The sequence below is a fragment of the Rana temporaria genome, chromosome 2 (assembly GCF_905171775.1).
Source record: "Rana temporaria chromosome 2, aRanTem1.1, whole genome shotgun sequence".
NCBI lineage: Eukaryota > Metazoa > Chordata > Amphibia > Anura > Ranidae > Rana > Rana temporaria.
Genome location: NC_053490.1, coordinates 49,366,221 through 49,388,476, shown reverse-complemented (window position 1 = coordinate 49,388,476; position 22,256 = coordinate 49,366,221). Strand labels below are relative to the sequence as shown.

Genomic DNA, 22,256 nt, shown 5'->3' with positions numbered 1-22,256 from the left:
CCCACCTCTGGCCACATGCGGTATTGCATACCATAGAAGTCAATGCGGACCAAATTATTTTTGTTTCCATTGACTTCTATGGGGAAACTCACTTTGATATGCGAGTGCTTTGGATTAGGAACATTCTCCTGGAAAGGATTATGCTCGTAATCCAAGGTTCCACTTTATGCTGTAATAAAATGCCCTTTTGAAGCAGTGCGCTTAAAAGTACATTCATTCATGTTTTCGCTATAAGCAGACGTGACATTAGGTACTGTATAGAGATTGAAAATACTAGGAATTTTTGGCGTCTGTCTTGATGACACCAGCTCCAATCATTTTATTTTCTTGGTGTGACTGGACTAAAAAGATATCCCACTTATGGGGTCACAAACCGAGCAGAGGGTCCCTACAGTGATCAGGATGGCAAACGAGGACAGGTGGGCAGGAACCTGGCTGTTTCAGATCAGTCACCAATAGGTAACAGTTTAAAAAAAAATACACCCCATGAAAAATGAAGGTGAGAGAAATACTTGGCCTGCCCTCAGCAACCAATCCGGTGCTAGTTTTCTCACTGTAAGCTCAAACAGAGGAGAAGCTGTGACCTGACCGATTGTCCGTGGCAGGAGAACCTCTACTGTACCTTTATTCTTTCTGGACACGTCGTCCACCAGGCTGTCCTTGGACTGTCTTTGCTCATCCAGGTGCTGCCTATAATCCAAAGACTCCTTTTCCAGTTGGTTTATGTTCTCCTCGGCTTTCTTTCGATCCAGTTCCAGCTGCCGGAGCTTTTCCTGAAGATTCTTTAAAGCGGAGATAATTGCTGTAGGAATGAAAAAACATGCAACGTCATAAGAAGAGAAGGTCTTTGGTGAAAGAGTAAGGCCTTTTGCACACAGGACATTTTTGCAGCCGACGTTCTTTTTTCCTGTCTCTCCCATGCATGTTATTCTATCTGTCCATGCACACATAGGGCCAGATCCACGAAGTGCGGCGCTTCTTTACGGCCGGCGTAGTGTATCTCAGATACACTACGCCGCCGTAACTTACAGCGTATTTCCCGTATTCTCAAAGAATTTGCGCAGTAACTTACGGCGGCGTAGTGTATCTTTGTCGGCGTAAGGGCGCGCAATTAAAATGGATGAGATGGGGGCGTGTTTTATGCCAACACGTCTTGACCTGATGTAAATGAATTTTTTTCTGAATAGCGCATGCGCCGTCCGTCCGGTGCACATGTTCGAAATGAACCCGCAACAAGCCAATGCTTACGACGTGAACATCATTCTACGCAAAGCCCTATTCGCGAACGACTTACGCAAACAATGTAAAATTTTCAAAATTCAACGCGGGAACGACGTCCATACTTAAGATAGGATACGCCAGATATATAGCAGGGGTAACTATATGCCAAAAAAAGCCTTACGGAAACGACGTAAAAAAAATGCGCCGCCGGACTTGGGTACGTGGATCGCCGTATCTAGCTAATCTGCATACTCGACGCGGAAATCAACGGAAACGCCACCTAGCGGCCAGCGTAAATATGCACCTTAGATCCGACGGCGTACTAAGACGTACGCCAGTCGGATCTAGCCCAGCTTCAGGCGTATCTTGTTTGTGGATACAAAACAAAGATAAGCCGGAGCAAACTAGCAGTTACGCGGCGTATCAATAGATACGCCAGCGTAACTGCTTTGTGGATCTGGCCCATAGGCTTTTAGCAGTGTTTATTATTGGCATGGGGCCATTGGAGACAGAAAAAAAAAAATGTCCAGGAGCAGCAGAGTTTGGCAGGAAGAAAAACACTTAAAGCTGTTAAACGCGCCTAAATGATGGGCGCATTTAAAGCTTGAGCATTAATTTCAATGGCCAGAATAAATATTATTATTCTGGTCAATGAAATGAATTAACGCCCAAGCTCTTGACACCTGTAAATGCGCCTGGGATGTGTGTCATATCAGTGATGCACCAAAATGTCAGCCACTGAAAATCATCCTTTGAAAATAGGGTTTTCAGCATTGTGCCGATATAAAAAAAAAATGCCGATAATGGTTTTCCAAAAAAATGCCTGCGATTTTGCCTTGCTTATGGTGCATTTTTTTTTTTTTTTTAGGAGTCATGCGACTCAAAAAATTCACCAAAAACGCAACACGGCTGCATTTTTGACGAGTTCTTTCTGCGTTTTCAATGGGGAGGTAGGTTTTGGTGCAGTTTGCCAAATGTGCACCAAAAATACAGCAAGTATATACACCACTTCAAAAAAGGTGCCAATAACGGCTGTCGAATAGAATACAATCATTTATAAAAAAATAAAAAGTATGCGTGTGTATATATATATATATATATATATATATATATATATATATATATATATATATATATATATATATATATATATATATATATATATATACACACACACACACACACATACAGTACAGACCAAAAGTTTGGACACACCTTCTCATTCAAAGAGTTTTCTTTATTTCCATGACTATGAAAATTGTAGATTCACACTGAAGGCATCAAAACTATGAATTAACACATGTGGAATTATACATAACAAAAAAGTGTGAAACAACTGAAAATATATTTCATATTCTAGGTTCTTCAAAGTAGCCACCTTTTGGAGCAGGCACATCTCTAGAACTGGTAAGAGGAGACTGTGTGAATCAGGCCTTCATGGTAGAATATCTGCTAGGAAACCACTGCTAAAGAAAGGCAACAAGCAGAAGAGACTTGTTTGGGCCAAAGAACACAAGGGATGGACATTAGACCAGTGGAAATCTGTGCTTTGGTCTGATGAGTCCAAACTTGAGATCTTTGGTTCCAACCCCCGTGTCTTTGTGCGACGCAGAAAAGGTGAACGGATGGACTCTACATGCCTGGTTCCCACCGTGAAGCATGGAGGAGGAGGTGTGATGGTGTGAGGGTGCTTTGCTGGTGACACTGTTGGGGATTTATTCAAAATTGAAGGCATACTGAACCAGCATGGCTTCCACAGCATCTTGCAGCGGCATGCTTTTCCATCCGGTTTGCGTTTAGTTGGACCATCATTTATTTTTCCCCAGGACAATGACCCCAAACACACCCCCAGGCTGTGTAAGGGCTATTTCACCAAGAAGGAGAGTGATGGGGTGCTGCGCCAGGTGACTACCTCTTGAAGCTCATCAAGAGAATGCCAAGAGTGTGCCAAGCAGTAATCAAAGGAAAAAGGTGGCTACTTCGAAGAACCTAGAATATGAAATATATTTTCAGTTTCAGACTTTTTTGTTATGTATAATTCCACATGTGTTAATTCATAGTTTTGATGCCTTCAGTGTGAATCTACAATTTTCATAGTCATGAAAATAAAGAAAACCTCTTTGAATGAGAAGGTCTGTACATATATATATATATATATATATAACATTTCAGGTATTAAAAAATCAGGATGCACTTGCCTGAAACCGATAAGGTTTAAAATAAAAAATATATATATATATATATATATATATATATATATATATATATATATATATATATATATATATATATATATATATATATATATATATATATATATATATATATATATATATATATATATATATATATATATATATATATATATATATATTTTTTATTTTAAACCTTATCGGTTTCAGGCAAGTGCATCCTGATTTTTTAATACCTGAAATGTAATTTTGGTGCACCGCTACGTATTATGGTTATTGAACCAAGTAATGCATTCCACGTATTGCACGTGCCTTTAGCTATACGATGTTAATTGTTAAATTTTACTGATCATTAAAACAAGGAACAGAAAAAAATAATGATCAGTAAATAGATCAATTTTTTTAAAGCATAAAAATTGTTGTGTTCTTTTTCTGAATGGCATACATTTATATACATATTCTGAGATTAGAGATATTCTGAACGCAGTGCACATTTATGCACCTGTGTGAATGTCTCCATTGAAAAACAATGCAGTTGTATTCAGAATTGTAATAAAAAAAAAAAAAAAAAAAAAAAGATTGTAAATGAGTTTCTTTACTACAAAGTGAATGAGGCCTTATGTCGCACACAATCGGAATTTCCGACAAGAAAAGTTTGATGTGAGCTTTTGTTCCACCTGTGTGTATGCTCCTTCAGACTTTTTCTGTCGGAATTTCCGCCAGCAAAGGTTGGAGAGCAGGTTCTTAATCGGAAAATCAGTTCGTCTGTATGCAATTCCAACAGGGAAAAAAAACAATTCGACGCATGCTCGGAAGCATTAAACGTCTTTTTCTCGCCTTGTCGTAGTGTTGTACGTCACCGCGTTCTTAACGCTCGAAGGTTCAGAGAACTTGTGTGTGACCGCGTGTATGCAAGCCAAGCTTGAGCGGAATTCCGTCGGAAAAACCATCCAACTTTTTTCCGACGGAAATTCTGCTTGTGTGTGTAGTGATATAAAAGAGTGCATTTGGTGCACTTGTAGTCGATTAGATAATTGATATTTAGACGTTAGTATGATGACTATAAATTAGGTTGTTCCGCAGCAATACCCCAGGCTCTCCAGAGAGTGCATTTATTTGATTTCCAATACAGAACAAAGTCCAAATTCCACAGATGATACAAATCCAACAGAGTAATTTAAAGTCTCATCTTTTCCTATACTTGTGCCATACCCAGAGAATACACAGAGGATATTCTCAGTGACCAGACTGACTGAATGCCAGCTTGAATGTCTCAAATGCTGGTCTCACACTGGAGGGAGGGGTTCTTCCAGGTCAACCAAATGTTTCCCTGAATGAATACCCCCTCAAGTCTAATTACCCATATATATATTAAAGGGACACTAAAGGCAGAATTTTTTTTTTTTTTTTAAATAACATGTTATACTTACCTCCGCTGTGCAGTTCGTTTTGCACAGAGTGACCCGGATCCGTGTCTTCTGGGGTCCTTCGGCGGCTGTCTCGGCTCCTCCGCGCAAAAGCTTTCCACGTTCATGCGAGCTCCCTCGCATGGTGGAAAGCTTTTGCGAGCGCGCTCCCGTGATACAGTCGGCGGCTATGGCCGCCGATGTATCACTCGGCCCCACCTCCCTGCGCGCCACGTCATCCGCTGTGATTGACAGCAGCGCCAGCCAATGGCTGCGCTGCTATCAATCCGCTTAGCCTAGACAATCAACGGCCAGGCTGGGAAACCAAGAACCGGTAACCATTGGATGTTTTTTCACCTTAATGCATAGGATGCATTAAGGTGAAAAAACTTGTACAGGGCATTACACATGGGCATGCTGGCACTCTGCATAGAGGCCACTGCTTCTACACCAGTGCAACGGCCCCACTCAGCAACATGCTGGCAGAGGACAGGCTTGCCTACTCATGCTGAGGCTGCTTCCTAAAGAAAATGAACTGTTAGGCCTTGTACACACGGGCAAACATGTACACACCATCATACAGAAATCCGCGCGTTCGCGATACGCGGCGACGAGGCCGCGCCGTCGCCGCGACGATGACGTGCGCGGCCCTGCCAGTTCAATGCTTTCACGCATGCGTCAAAGTCATTCGACGCATGCGAGGTATGGCGGCCGCTCGGACATGTACAGTAGGTCTGTACAGACCGAACATGTCCGACGGACAGGATTCCAGCGGGCTGTTTCTAAACAAGTTTGGAAATATTTGCCCGCTGGAAAAAGGCCCCGCGGGCAAATGTACGCTGGAATCCTGTCCGCTCGGCTGTACAGACGACCGAACATGTCTGCTGAAACTGGTCCGCGGACCTGTTTCAGCAGACATGTTCGCTCGTCTGTACGGGGCCTAAGACTTTAAAAAAAAGCCTTATATTAAAATGATAAAATAATGTGCATGCTGTAAATTATCGTAGCAATATGGTATTGCCTTCGCTAAAAGATTTGTTTAATTTTGTAAACAAAGTAAATAAAGCACAGCTCAGAAAATACTGCCTCTGTCATGTTTCAGGGAAGTGAGGCTAAGCTTGTGTTTCTATGTATAGTTTGTCACTCCAGGTACACCCAGGCAGCCATATTTGCATACATTATTTATGCATCACTGCTCCTTCTCACATATCTAAGAGTGTACCAACCCACTGAATAATAATAATTAAAAAAAAAAAAAAAAGTTATTACTCATAAGGGCAATTTCGTAGCAGCGGATGACATAGAAGTTTAGGGTGTAGCTAATCATGAACATTTAATTGTGTGCCCCAATTACATGGTCTTTAATGGTTGAGAATTATATCTATGGACTCTGTACAGAAACCTTGACAGGATCTCCCAATCCTCCAGCTCACCAATGTAGGACAGTAGGCAGTCCAGGGATATCCGTTTCAATAAACACACGTCGCTCATGACACAGCACAGATGTTACCAACAAGGCAACTCATACATAATTCAATCAGTACTATCAGTATCCAACCTCCGAAATTATTTACACCGTTCAAGATCAAATGGAAAGTTGACTAACAATCAATCTAATGGTATATAAAACTGGCAATAGACAATAAACATACAAAATGTTGTTTTATTATTTCATAGGATGATAGTATGTATGCATAATACTTATATTACAGTTGCTCTTCAAGGATCATAAGGAGTTGGTCCACCTTCAGACTGCTGATAAAGAGCATTGGTTTTTTTTTAAACTGAAATTGCTCCATGCAGATCACTTAATGGAGTTGATGAGATTATTTTTTTTTAAAGACAGCAGCAGATCTTCTAAATAACACAGATCTTTTTTACATAAAAGTATGCAGGATAGGCAAGAGGGGAGGGAACGTTATGAAAAGTTAGTGTTGGGTTTTACTACTACTTTAGGACAAGGCCCCTTTCCCACCAGGGCAGTGGGGGCATCAGTGGTAAAGCGCCGCTACTTTTAGCGGTGCTATACCATCGTATTTGCCCGCTAGCGGGGTGCTTTTAACCCCCGCTAGCGGGCAAGAAAGGGTTAAAACTAGGATTGTCCCGATACCGATAACAGTATCGATACCGAGTATTTGCGGGAGTACTTGTACTCCGGCAAATGCCCCCGATGCCTCATCCGATACTCGCCCCCCCCCCCCGCTGCCGCCACAACGAATGCCGCCGCATACCGCAACAATGCCGCCACCGCCGCATGGTTAAACAGCGTGCGGGGAATATCACAGTTTTTATTTGAATAGCTGTAGTGTTTCCCGCCGTGCATAGACACTCCTCCTTGCTCGGGATTGGACGGATCTGTCCAATCCCGAGCAAGGGGGAGTGTCTATACGCGGCGCAGCGGGGAACACTACAGCTATTCAAATGAAAGCTGTGATGTTCCCCGCACGCTGATCAACCATGCGGCGGCGGCATCCAGGTAATGGTATGGGGGGGGACATGGCTGCATATGTGGGGGGGACACATTTAAAAAAAAAAAAGTATCGGTATTCGGTATCGGCGAGTACTTGAAAAAAAGTATCGGTACTTGTACTCGGTCCTAAAAAAGTGGTATCGGGACAACCCTAGTTAAAACCACCGCAAAGCGCTTCTGCAGCAGCACTTTGCCGGCGGTATAGCCGCAGTACCCCATTGATTTCAATGGGCAGGAGCGAAGGAGGAGCGGTATACACACCGCTCCAAAGATATTGTTAGCAGGACTTTTTTTTACCATCCTGCTAGCGCACCGCTCCAGTGTGAAAGCCCTCTGGGCTCACAGTGGAGAGACAGCAGCGGCTGTTTCAGGGAGCTTTGCAGGCGCTATTTTTTGCGCCTGCAAAGTGACACAGTGTGAAAGGGGTCTTAAAGCCCAACACTAACTATTCTAAAAAAAGCACACACACTTTTTTTTTTTTTTTTTATACAGAATAGATGGAAAGAGGGGGGGGGGGGTAAAAAAAACATTTTGGGATAATTTGAGTTAAGCCTGGTACACACTACTAGTTTTTTTTTCTTTAAAAAAAAAAAAACCTGAAGAGTTGCTGTACTAACCATCTAATGTTAGTACAGCGATCTCCCCCACTGAGCTGTTCTGACGGGGCACATCAAAACACCCCGGCCAGCGCCGATTGGCAGACCATTTTCGGTCAAGCCCCTTTGAAGCTAAACTTGTAAAAGGCCAATTATCGGGGGGGGGGGGGGGAGTTTTGTATGCAGCAGTATAGAAGGCTATGGGCACATTTGCACAGATTCTCTAGGCAGCATAATGTTGTGCTGCATTGAGGAGCATTAAAATAAAAAAATGATAGATTATATATATAATAGCAGGGTCAATTAGCACAGAGAACAAACAGATGGCTGAGTCACTCTTACAATTAACCCATTGAGTTCAGAATCAACAACCAGTAAATAGTTCTTTACCGATATCCTGGAATTTATTGTGGATAATAATTACATAATACTCCCATCTCAGGTAGTCCAAGATATCATTTCTCAGTCATCCTATGCCCCTAGTGGACATAGGATGATTTTAGACATAAGAGGGTTCCGAGTCTGTCACAGGTCTGGACTGCAGGGAGGCCAATAAAGCCCCAGGACTCTTCAACTATGAAGCCATAAGAAAGTTTAGCAATATCCTGCTGAAATATGCAAGGCCTTCGCTGAAGAAGACATCGTCTGGATGGGAGCATATGCTGCTTTACATCCTGAATATATCTTTCGACATTGATGGTTCCTTTCTAGATGTACAAGCTGCGCATTTTGGGTCAGATCCTCAAAGAAATTACGCGGCGTATCTCTTGATACGCCGCGCAATTTCAAATTTTGCGCGTCGTATCCTTGTTTTGGTATCCCCAAAACAAGATACGACGGCATCTGTGTTAGATCCGACAGGCGTACGTCTTCGTACGCCGTCAGATCTTAGATGCAATTTTTCGGTGTCCGCTAGGTGGCGTTCACGTCGTAGTCTGCGTCGAGTATGCAAATTAGCTATTTTCAACGATCCATGAACGTACGAGCGGCCGTCGCATTTTTTTTATGTCGTTTCCGTTCGGCTTTTTCCGGCGTATAGTTAAAGCTGCCATCTGGTGGCGTACTCAATGTTAAGTATGGCCGTCGTTCCCGCGTCTAATTTTGAAAATTTTACGTTGTTTGCGTAAGTCGTCCGTGAATGGACGCCATTTACGTTCACGTTGAAAACAATGACGTCCTTGTGACGTCATTTAGCGCAATGCACGCGGGAAATTTTAGGGACGGCGCATGCGCAGTTCGTTCGGCGCGGGGACGCGCTTCATTTAAATGAAACACGCCCCCTACCCGCCCAATTTGAAATCCGCCGCAAGAGATAAACTACGCCGCCGTAACTTACGGCGCAAATTCATTGAGGATTCAAACTAGGGTTGTCCCGATACCACTTTTTTAGGACTGAGTACAAGTACCGATACTTTTTTTCAAGTACTCGCCGATACCGAATACCGATACTTTTTTTTAAATGTGTCCCCAAATGCAGCCATGTACCCCCACAAATGCAGCCATGTCCCCCCACATATGCAGCCATGTCCCCCCACATATGCAGCCATGTCCCCCCACATATGCAGCCATGTCCCCCCACATATGCAGCCATGTCCCCCACATAGATGCCGCCGCCACATGGGTTAAACAGCGTGCGGGGAACATCACAGCTTTCATTTGAATAGCTGTAGTATTCCCCGCTGCGCCGCGTATAGACACTCCCCCTTGCTCGGGATTGGACAGATCCCGAGCAAGGGGGAGTGTCTATACGCGGCGGGAAATACTACAGCTATTCAAATGAAAGCTGTGATATTCCCCGCACACTGTTTAACCCATGCGGCGGCGTTGTTGCGGTATGCGACGGGGTCGGCGGCGGCAATCATTGCGGCGGCGGGGGGGGGGGCGGTGGGGTCGATGGGTGGTTGTATCAAGTATTCTATTTAGGTATCGGGGGTATTTGCGGGAGTACAAGTACTCCCGCAAATACTCGGTATCGGGACAACCCTAATTTTAACCAAAGCCGGGTAAGTTACAGCAGCATAGCGTATCTCACATCTGCGCCGGGCGCAGCGGAGGTACGTGGATCTACCGCACTATATGTAATATTGCACCACTATAACTGCAGAGATACAGATATTTGAACGGAGTGCCGATAACAAGCAGGAAGGTCCTTCTCCTTATTAGTCTGGAGGACGTAGTGCCCATGGTTGCCAAAAAGAATGTCAAATTTCCATTCATCTGACCACAGAACAGTTCCCACTTTGCAGCAGACCATTTTAAATGAGGGCCCAGAGAAGATGGTAGCGTTTCTGGATCATGCTCAGATGTGTCTTCTTCTTTGCATGATAGAGCATTACCTTACATTTCTGGATGGTACAGAGAACTGTGGGCCAGATCCTCAAAAGAGATACGCAGACTTAACTGCTGTTCAGTCTGTGTGTAACTTTGGAAACGATCCTCAAAAGGCTTTTTCCAAAGTTAGGCAGAAGATCAGGCATGTGTAATTGAATTACACTGCCGAATCTTAGGATGCAGTACCGCATCCGCCGCTGGGGGCATTTCGAGTCGAAATGCCGTTGCTAGTATGCAAATTAGCACTTAAGGCGATCCACAAAGCTTTCCAGCTTCGTTTTTTCGCCGTAAGTGTTATTTTGCAAGTGTAAAACTAGGGCTGATGTTACAAAGTGTAAACTAGTCACACCATGTAAAAGCCCATTCCAGCGACGGCATTTGGTATGCATTCCCGAGGGAGAACTCCACGGCAATTTGTAAAGACAAAACCGGCATGGGTTCCCCCCCAGGAGCATACCAGGCCCTTAGGTCTGGTATGGGTTGTAAGGGGACCCCCCTACGCCGAAAAATCGACGTAGGGGGTCCCCCTACAATCCATACCAGACCCGTATCCAAAGCACGCTACCCAGCCGGTCAGGAAGGGAGTGGGGACGAGCGAGCGCCCCCCCCCCCTCCTGAGCCGTGCCAGGCCGCATGCCCTCAACATGGGGGGGTTGGGTGCTCTGGGGCAGGGGGGCGCACTACGGGCCCCCCCACCTCAGAGCACCCTGTCCCCATGTTGATGAGGACAGGGCCCCTTCCCGACAACCCTTGTCATTGGTTGTCGGGGTCTGCGGGAGGGGGCTTATCGGAATCTGGGAGTCCCCTCAAATAAGGGGGCCCCCAGATACCGGCCCCCCCACCCTAAGTGAATGGATATGGGGTACATCGTACCCCTACCCATTCACCTGTAGGCAAAAAGTTAGTTAGTAAACACACAACACAAGGGTTTTTAAAATATTTTATTATTCTGCTCCGGATGCCCCCCCTGTCTTCGTTATTAGCTCAATTAGCAGGGGGGGCTTCTTCCGCTCTCCGGGGGTCTTCCACTCTCCGGGGGTCTTCTCCGCTCTCCGGGAGGGGCTTCTTCCATCTTCTCCCCTCTTCCGCTGTTGACTCGGCGAACCCCGGTTCTTCTGCAGCTCTCCGGTGCCTTCTTCTTCAGCGCTGGCTGCCTGCTATGTTTGTGTGTTAGCTCGATTTCAAACAGGCATCCAGCGCTGTCTTCTGTGACGTCAGGGTCTTCTCTTCCCTTCTTCCGATGTTGACTCGTCGCCTGTTGTCGCTGTAATGATGGAAGCGCGCCTTGCATCCCATTTATATAGGCATCACCGTCCCATCATGCTCCGGCAGGTACCCACGTGGTGGGTGCACGTGGGTAGGCACCCACCACGTGGGTACCTACCGGAGCATGATGGGACGGTGATGCCTATATAAATGGGATGCAAGGCGCGCTTCCATCATTACAGCGACAACAGGCGACGAGTCAACAACGGAAGAAGGGAAGAGAAGACCCTGACGTCACAGAAGACCGCGCTGGCTGCCTGTTTGAAATCGAGCTAACACACAAACATAGCAGGCAGCCAGCGCTGAAGAAGAAGGCACCGGAGAGCTGCAGAAGAACCGGGGTTCGCCGAGTCAACAGCGGAAGAGGGGAGAAGATGGAAGAAGCCCCCCGGAGTCCGGAGAAGCCCCCCCCGGAGAGCGGAGAAGACCCCCGGAGAGTGGAAGACCCCCGGAGAGCGGAAGAAGCCCCCCCTGCTAATTGAGCTAATAACGAAGACAGGGGGGGCATCCGGAGCAGAATAATAAAATATTTTAAAAAGCCTTGTGTTGTGTGTTTACTAACTAACTTTTTGCCTACAGGTGAATGGGTAGGGGTACTATGTACCCCATATCCATTCACTTAGGGTGGGGGGCCGGTATCTGGGGGCCCCCTTATTAAAGGGGACTCCCAGATTCCGATAAGCCCCCGCCCGCAGACCCCGACAACCAATGGCAAGGGTTGTCGGGAAGAGGTCCTGTCCTCATCAACATGGGGACAGGGTGCTCTGAGGTGGGGGGGCCCGCAGTGCGCCCCCCTGCCCCAGAGCACCCAACCCCCCCCATGTTGAGGGCATGCGGCCTGGCACGGCTCAGGAGGGGGGGGGCCGCTCGCTCGTCCCCACTCCCTTCCTGACCGGCCGGGTAGCGTGCTTTGGATACGGGTCTGGTATGGATTGTAGGGGGACCCCCTACGTCAATTTTTCGGCGTGGGGGGGTCTCCTTACAACCCATAACAGACCTAAGGGCCTGGTATGCTCCTGGGGGGGGAACCCATGCCGGTTTTTTCTTTGAAAATTGGCATGGAGTTCTCCCTCAGGAATGCATGCCGCTGTCATTTTTTTTTCCCGACGCAACTTTTTTAAGCCGTCGCGATCCTCAAAACTCGGCGTAACGTAACTTCGCGCATGCGCAGTACGGCCGGCGCGGGAGCGCGCCTCATTTAAATGGGACTCGCCCCATTTGAATAGGAACGCCTTGCGCCGGCGGAATTTTAGTTACACAGCCTGAAATTTCTAGGTAAGTGCTTTGTGGATCGGGCACTTAGGTAGAAACTTTAAGGCAGTGTAACTTAAATGGGATTTTTTAAGTTACGCCAGGTTTTTGTGGATCTGGCCCTGTGTTACCAGACAGTGATTTTTGGAAGTATTCCTGAGCCCATACACTGATGTCCACCACAGAATCATGTCTGTTTTTAATGCAGTGCTGTCTGAGCGCCTGAAGATCACGGGCATGCAGTATTGCGTTTCAGTCTTGTCCCTGGCACAGAGATTTCTCCAGATTCTCTGAATCTTGATATTATGTATTGTAGATGAGGATATAGTTAAAGCCAATGCAATTTTATCTTGAGTAACATTATTATAAAATTGTTTGCCAATTTTTAGATGCACCTTTTCACAAATTGGTGAACCTCTGCCCATCTTTACTTCCGATACACTCTGACTCTCTAAAGCGGCGTACAAACGACCGCTTTTCATGACGAGAAAAAATGCAATTTTTTTAATTGGTCGTTAAAAACGGTCGTGTGTACGCTCCAGAGCATTTTTCTCGTCAAGAAAAATGGGCATTAAAAAATTTAGAACATGATTTTTTCTCGTAGTTTCTCTCAACGTGAAAAACGGTCGTATGTAGGCTTTAATGACAGGGGAAAAAAAACACGCATGCTCAGAGGCAAGTTATGAGATGGGAAATTAGCATAATCAGCCCAAAGGGTGGCGCCATTCAAATGGAACTTCCCCCTTTATAGTGCCGTCGTACATGTTGTACGTCACTGCGCTTTGCTCGAGCATTTTTTATTATGATCGTGTGTATACAAGGCAGGCTTGACAAGAATCACGTTGAGAAAAACTGCATTTTTTCCCATGACATTAAAAACGGTCGTGTGTACGCGGCATTAGATGCTCTTTTTATGCCTAGTCATGTTACTGACCTGTTGCCAATGAACCAAATTATCGCACAATGTTCTCCTGGCTCTTCCTTGTTAGTGCAGCTCGTTGGTGCCCTGTCCCAACTTTTCTGAGACGTGTTGCTACAATCAATTTCAAAGTTACCTTATTTATTAATTTTTTTTAAAACTTTTAAATTTTCTCAATTTTACACATTTCGGGTTTTCATTTTTGTACTGTGAATAAAATATGGGTTTAGGAGATTTGCAAATCATTGCATTCTGTTTTTATGTGGATTTTGGTGCATGGCGATTACCGTATTTTTCGGCGTATACCGCGCACTATTTTGCCCTGAAAATCAGGGCAAAATCGTGGGTGCGCGATATACGCCGATACCCGCCACGAGTTTGAATACTGCGCCGGCATATACCGAGCGCAGTACACTCGTGCATCTTCGGGCAGTCTCGGCGCCTCTCGCACGGACGTCCTGAGCGTACAGGACGTCAGCGCGACAGTTGCCGAGCCTGCCCGAAAATACACGAGTGTACCTTGCTCGGTATATGCTGGCGCAGTATTCAAACTCGTGGCGGGAAACGAGCGGGGACGCCGCGAGGATGCCGGACCCGCCGAAGAGGGACGCCGGACCCGCCGAAGAGGGACGCCGATGGACGCCACGCAAGACACCAAAACTGCAAGTACAAAAAAAACTTTTTTTCCCACAGGATTGGGGGCCACTTTAGGGGTGCGCGGTATACGCGGGAGCGCGTTATACCACGATAAATACGGTAGCTCTTCCAAAAGCTATTATCAAACCACAAGCAACATGAGAACGTGCAAAACGTCCCCCACACAGGGACCATTTTCATCAGTGCCTCTGAACTGAGCATGGATGGGCCCTTTGTGCTGGCACATAGGTGGCCACAGTGGAGAGGAGGCACGGGTCTGGAGTGGTGCCATTTGTTTTGGATGTACTACCTGTGTGGATATAAATGCTGGGGTATGCTCTTGACACTCAACAGAACTAAAGATGTGGCTTGGAGATGTTGTGAAATATCAACATTACAGAAGACGTTTATCTGAATAGGAATAATTACTAAGAGATGTACGAGTTCTAAAAAAAAAAAACACATACATAGACACTCATATTCTCACATATTGGTCAAATGCTGCATCTGTCCCCTGACACCTTAACACTGAGAACTGAGCGATCAAACAATGGGAATTGCTCAGTTCCCGATCATCTGTGAGCAGAGAATCAGTGACTGACAATCACCGCTGTCTGCTCTGCCCCTCCAGTGCTCACTGGAGCGCTGAGCTGTGGAGGGGGCAGGAGCGGCTGCCACAGGCTCCAAGTAGCATGCTGAGAGGCTGAGCCAGCTGCAGCTCAGGCATCTGGGCAGATTCCAACATTAAAGTCGGGATCCCTGCTGATTTTAGCCTGCTGTCAGCTGAATATGGGTGCAGAACGAAGTGCACTACTGTGACCTACAGGAGAAGTATGGCCAAAATAGTTTTCGGCCTACTTCTCCTTTAAGGCCTTGTTCACCTGCGCAGTGGTGCTAAACACACCTCTAAAAAGCAGGTGGACCACTTTTCAGAGATGGTCAAGAACCAGCTTACAGGAGACAAGACTGCTGCCATTGGAATGCGTTTTCCTTCTTTCCCTAAAGGGAGATTTTGCATTGGAGTGCGTCCCGCATGCCCCCTCCCCCTTATCGGTTGAACTAGATGGACTTTTTTTTCAGCCAGACTATGTAACTAATATTAACTGACAGATGACCTGTTATATCAAATGTTACCTCTGCCATTGCTCTCTGGGTAGGCATGACCTGGTCGGTCTGGAGATCTCTGGAAATCAGAATTTATGAATGGCCTTCCATTGGGGTAAGAGATATACGAAGTGCCGGACTGTGCACCTTTAGAAGATCCAGCCAAGGGACTGTTCAGCTAAAACGACAGAGTAAAAACACAAAGTAAGAATAATTATAGCTTACTGGTGAAAAACAACAGAAGTGGAAAAAGTTCATGTGTATCCATAGACTAAGCATAGATATTGCTTAAACATCTATCAGGTTTTTAATTTTGCCATAAACATCCTATTCATTTTCTGTCCTATAGAGACAACAGGAAGTAAGAGGAAATCTCTCCATAGTGAAGCAAGTCCTGTTGTAGGCGGTTGTCTCTAGAATAAGAAAACCCATTGGGGGAGATCTTCATAACAGAAATAGAGGGGGGAACCTAAACAGCTGCATTCTTCCTTACTTCTACAGTCACCGGGGCAGAGAGTGAATTTCACTAATAGGACATAGCACAAAAAAAAAAAAAGAAACCCGAGAGTCGGAACGTTCATCGATCTATTTAAAAAATGCAAGATAAAAAATAAAAAAACACACAACACATAAAATGTAGATCTCAGCAGCAGGTAATGGGAAGCAGAGTACACTGTATATAAACAGAAGAGACACAAAAACAGAACTTTTTAGGCATCATGCACGCGGGCACATGAAAATAAGCATTTTTTTCTGCCAAAATTTGGCATCAAAAACACCCAATATGTAAGCGCTTTTATGCGCCAATGGCGTTTAAGCGTAAATGCATTCTGCTGGCTACAATCGTAATTTTTTCCGCCCACTGTCACCTCCTCTAGACCAGGGTTTGGTGAATCCATCGGTTCTTTGCCAACAATCTCAAGAATTTACATACTTTAAAGTTGGGTCCTTTATCTGGGAGTATATAGTACATTCAAATTTCAATACAAAGGATGCATACTCGGTTCCAAGATTTGATCTACAACAACTTACTAATTGAGAAGTTGCTTACAGCTTTCATCTTTGAAGCAAGTCTGCTTGACACAGCTTCATTGTGTTTTCACCACCAATATCATAAACCCACTGGAAAGTTTCCATCGCATCGAGTCGGTACTTTGGTGGCCACCTTAAATTCTGCTACTGTACGTTCTTTGAAGGGTTCATGCATGTACTTATACTCCAATATGATAGGTCAAACTGGTGGAGCAAGGGCAGCATGTTGTGTTTATGTATTGTGACAGGAAGTCAGGTAAATCTGTGGGTGTGGTCACAGACGGGACATACATTTCTGCCTTGTTTAGACAATACACCAATTGTTATTAGGCGTTGGCTGCAAATGTGGCCAGGAAAGGTTTGAGGGAGTTGGAAGACTTCAGCTGTTCAGAATGAGGCAATTAAGGCCTCTATAAGTAATCCAGGGGATTGCCACTGATTTACTGTATGCTGAGGCTTTCCGAGTGAAAGAGAGCAGTAGCTGAAGGTCTTCGGAGGAGGAGAGGAGGAAATTGATTTTTTTCTGTGTGATAAAAATCAAAAGACTATTGTTTTTCTGCTGTATGACCAGCAGTGTCTACCCAGCAGTAGGCTGTACTAGACTCCCTAGATAGGTTCCTGTGTGGTGAAGGTAGACGCCCAAAGTGGCCAGGGTTTATTTTATGTTTGATTTTGTTTATGCTGTTTGCACTTGTTTCCAGCAAGATGGAAGAATAAACCCAAATCTTTGTTTTCAACCGTCTTCGACTGCCTGTCTGTATAAATTCAGTGTGTAGTGAACCCATCCAAGGGGTCACACACACCGCTACCGAACTAACCCCTTACAGTATATTTAACCTCTTCACGCCCAGGCCAACTCTGACACTTTGCCCCTACATGCAAAAAAATCATAATTTTTTTTGCTAGAAAAATTACATAGAACCCCCAAACACTATATATGTTTTTTAGTTGAGACCCTAGAGCACAAGTGTCAACCACAAGGCCCGCAAGCCGAATCCGGCCCTCCAGGTCATTTTATGTGGCCCTCGCACCTCTCCTGCAGGAGAGCTCCAGCCCTCCTCTGGTCCTCCTCCAGACCCCTACTTTCTGCTTTCAAGCAATGCATCCAGCTTCTTCCCAGCAGGAGCATAAAGAAAGGGGGGTGCACTGTGATGTAAGGGAGAGTGGGGGACTCAACTTCTGATGGTTCGGTGGCTCTTGACATCCAATATATGGGGAGGGGATGTGCTGGACATCTAATCTTACAGATACAACCGGCCCTTTTGAGGACAATAATAATGCTGATGCAGCCCATGAGGAAATTAAGTTTGACACCCCTGCCCTAGAGAATACAATGGCGGTCATTGCAACATTTTATCTTGCACAGTATTTGTGCAGCAATTTTTCAAAATTGCACACGCTCGTGGAATGGCGCCAGACTTCGGTACTTAAAAATCCCCATAGGCAACGCTTTAATTTTTTTTTTACTGGTTACATGCTTTGAGTTACAGAGGAGGTTTAGAATATTGCTCTTGCTCTGACGTTTGCGGCGATACCTCACATGTGTGGTTTGAACACTGTTTTCATATGTGGGCGGGACTTACGTATGCGTTCGCTTGTGCGTGTAAGCACACGGGGACAGGGGCAGTTAAAGTTTGATCACTTTTATTCCTATTACAAGGAATGTAAACATCCCTTGTAATAGGAACATGACAGGACCTCTTTATAGTGAGATGTGGGGTCAATAAGACCCCACATCTCACCTCTAGGCTGGGAAGCCTGAAATTGTGTGTACGAGGCTTTACTCTGTAAAAGAAGGAAGATCTGGTCATGACAGGTAAGCCACAAAGAACTTATATTTATGGCTAACTGGAGTTCCGCTTTAGGACCAGATCATGCAGCAGTGCGTGCCTAAAAACGCACAACACATACATGCACTGGCATGCATTTTATTTTTTAACTCACACTTTTAATGCAGGTGTCAGGGCATTTATTTGGACACCCCTTTTTAACTATGTTTTTACCATGCACTGATGCATTGCATCGGAATGCGCTGCACAAAAATCCTTTTTTTCCCCCAGCATACACCATCACTGCATTAGCATTGATTGAACCTATAGGACAGAGACATGCAATTAGCGGACCTCCAGCTGTTGCAAAACTACAAGTCCCATCATGCCTCTGTCTCTGGGTGTCATACTTGCGGCTGTCAGAGTCTCGCTATGCCTCATGGGACTTGTAGTTCTGCAACAGCTGGAGGTCCGCTAACTGCATATCCCTGCTATAGGACATAAGACGAATTGCCTTGTTTTGGGGATGCAAGCCAACACTGATGGTGTGAACTAGCCCTTAGGGCAGACCGACAATCTGCCATTCTTGTGCGTTGTGTTCCATACCTCATGTCACGTGGTGAGACAACCTAGGCACCAGAATGGACAAAAACAAATACATGGCACCGCAGCACCCCAATACACCAACACACACATTCCCGCAGTGCAAAGGTGTGAAACCAGCTCCAGCCAAACCCAAGTGTACTTTTGCACAGGTGTTTGATATCATGCAATAATGCGCTTCCATACATTGCGGTGCGCTGAAAAGTCACGTGTAAAAGAATACATTTGGGTTTTAAAGAAGCTGGATTCACACCTTTCACTGCGGGAATGTGCATGTTAGTGCACCGAGGTGCTGGGCTAAAGTTAAAGCAGAAACAAACTTTCCCAAAAATGGAACTTGCTCTTTTCGGAATCCCCCCCCCCCTCCGGTGTCACATTTGGCACCTCACAGGGGGAGGGGCATATACTTGTTTAATCCAAGTATTTGCTCCCACTTCTCGGCATAGATCACACAGTGATCTACGCCACACCTGGCACCTACTCTGTTCGCCCCGCTGTCTTCTGAGAGACACACAGGTCCCAGAAAACAGCAGAGACCAGTGGGATTGCGCAGCGCGACTTGCGCATGCGCAGTAGGGAACCAGGAAGTGAAGCCCCAAGGCCATATATTAAAAGTCAGCAGCTGCAGTATTTGTCTTTTTTGGCGGAACTCCGCTTTAAAGCAGAACCAAACTCTCCCCCCCAAAAAAGGTGTTGGTTCCACTTGTACTTTCCAAGAGCAGAATTGCAGGAAGCCCCCCCCCCCATTTTTACACCCCTATCACTATTCCGGGGAGAATAATATGTAACCTGGTCCTGCAGCCTCCTGTGATAGTTGCATCACATCTCCCTGGAGGCTGCAGGACTGGCACACAGAGCGACCATTGGCACTGGCTTTCTGCACCCGAAAAGGCAGTCAGCTAAAGAGGTGGTGCCGAGCCACTGTTTTTTTGGGGGGGAGGGGGGGGGGGCCTGCATTGAGTACCACTTTTAAGTGATATTGAAAGTCAATACAAAAAAAAACACGTTAGAGAGATAGTAAGCTCTTCTAAGAGGGGCCCTCTTAATCCTCTTGTATTTTATTGTCTCCCTTTTATATTGTAAAGCGCTGTGTAAATCTTGCATTATAATAATAAAGCAGCCCCAATCCTTCTCTTCTCAGGTCCCCCACTGGCACTCCTGGCCCCTCCCTCCTGTCGAGTGCCCCCACATCCAGCAGCTTGCTGTGGGGGGAACGCAAGCAGGCTTGTTCCCGAGCCGCTGCCCTGCACATCCATTCACACACAGAGCCATGGCTCGCCCCACCCCCCTCTCTCTCTCTCTCTTCCAATGAAATTCTACAATAAAAGAGGCGCAATTGTTTATTGCCGATTTAAGTCTTGGCCACACAAGGTGCATGAACCCGTACGCCCATGTGGGGGTCATGTGCCCGCACAGGTGTTTCATGAATCCCCATACAGTCAATTGGGACCACACAGAGAATGCTTTTCAGGAATCCTATAGGAAGCTTTGTCCTGTATAATCCCGGATGAAGGGGGCGTGTCCCTGAAACGCGTCAGCTGTCTTCAGCATTCCTGTTATTTCCACTTAGGCCTCGTTCACATGTAGCATAGGGACCCGTATTCCACTGCAATTCCCGGGACACAGAGATACACAGGAGTTCTATGTGTCCCTGGGCAGGCAGTCCTATTGCAACACAGCAGCTGCTCCCAATGGGACACCCATACAGGTGCATGGCACCAAACATACCCTAGGTGGGCTTAGGGCGGTGCACCCGCTTTGACAGAGGCGTTGCTAGGGGGGTGCGGTTCGCACCGGGTGACACCCGCTAGAGGGGTGACACCATCCCGTTTTTTGCTGACATGCCCAGCCTGCCCTGTGCAATCCCACCCTGTCCTGTACCACCCCAGCCTGCCCTGTGCAATCCCACCCTGTCCTGTACCACCCCAGCCTGCCCTGTGCAATCCCACCCTGTCCTGTACCACCCCAGCCTGCTCTGTGCCACCCCAGCCTGCCCTGTGCCACCCCAGCCTGCCCTGTGCAATCCCACCCTGTCCTGCCATGTGCAATCCCACCCTGTACCACCCCAGCCTGCTCTGTACCACCCCAGCCTGCCCTGTACCACCCCAAACTTTCCCATGCCACCCCAATCTGCCCTATGCCACCATAACTTGCCCTGTACCACACCAACCTTTTCCATGCCATCCCAACTTGCACTATACCACCCCAACCTGCCCTGTACCACCCCAATCTGACCTAAGCAACCCTAACTTGCCCTATGCCACCCCAAACTACCCTATATCACCTTAACCTGTCCTATACCACCCCACTACACCAACCTGCCACTATACTGCCCTATACTATCATTTACAGGGGCTGGTTTGGGGGGTGTGCCCCGTGCGCTGCCTGCTTGGTGCTGGGCAGCCTAGACAGGGGGGGTGACACCATGTTTTACCGCACCGAGTGACGCCACTGCGCATTGAATATTAGATAAGCGCCTGAACGACCACAGCATACAGGGATATACAATGTAATACTGACATAAAATCACACACATAGGTTGGACTTTTTTTCAACCTCGCCTACTATGTAACATTGGAAGCAGCAGCTGTGTTGCGATGGGACTGCCTGTCCAGGGACACATGCAACTGCAGTGTATCTCTGTTCCGGTAAATGGGATGAAGTATGGGTCCTCATGCACTATGTGAATGAGGCCAGAGCGAAAAATAACTGGAATATTAAAGACAGGCGACATGTTTCAGGGACATGCCCCCCTTCATCAGGGATTATACAGGACAAGGCTTGCTATAGGATCCCTGAGAAGCCTTCTATATTATAGAATGGAGAATTAGAAGCCCCAATGGAGGAGAGACAACACAATGGTGTAGGGGGGGCATTCAGTAGGCACTGATCTGCTACAAGTGTGTGCAGAGGGGGATACAATGGGAAGCTTAGTATAGAATACACACCAATCAGAGAGAGTAGAGCCCACCCTATGCCAGGCCCCCATCACAGCACACATCTCACCATCCTAGGCTGTAGCGTCGCACTGCTCATCTCTTTTTCCTCTGAGCAGGGTCAGCCCCGCCCCCTTCGCTCACACAGGTTGACCAGGTGACGTCATCAAAACACGGCCACCAGCCCGTTATTGACAACCGCACCGACCAATCAGAAAACGTTTCTCCGACAAGGCATTTGAGGCTCTTATTTGTTGCCCTTCTGTTTCTGCCTACAGATACATAGATGACGGACGGCCAGAGCTTGTACTGCTTCCTATATGGATCTTCACTGAGCCACCACAAGTCACTCCTCCTCCGCACTGCCGCTGACCAATAATAACCCCACGTGGGCGAGGCCTATTATGACCCGCCCCCTACGGCGATTTCATTGGCTTCAAAATCAGCCAACTGCCATCCAAGCTGCTGTTTTTTTTTTTCTTCCATCCTCTGATTGGTGGAAGATCTGCAGCCTCCTTCAGCCA

The 22,256-nt window shown here is 46.4% G+C and overlaps 1 protein-coding gene across 2 annotated transcripts in view; it reads right to left on the bottom strand.

Annotated features, from left to right (window-relative positions):
* The window catches only part of CEP57 (centrosomal protein 57), a 41,337-nt gene extending 19,092 nt beyond the window's left edge, over window positions 1-22,245 (bottom strand). For both annotated transcript variants that reach the window (XM_040340174.1, XM_040340175.1), the window contains exons 1-3: window positions 21,803-22,245; window positions 15,423-15,570; window positions 623-802 (exon numbers count right to left, since the gene is read on the bottom strand). In XM_040340174.1, coding sequence (XP_040196108.1) covers window positions 623-802; window positions 15,423-15,570; window positions 21,803-21,832 — 358 coding nt within the window. In that variant the 5' untranslated portion in view covers window positions 21,833-22,245. The remainder of the gene's footprint in view (window positions 1-622; window positions 803-15,422; window positions 15,571-21,802) is intronic.
* Window positions 22,246-22,256: the final 11 nt, after the last annotated feature.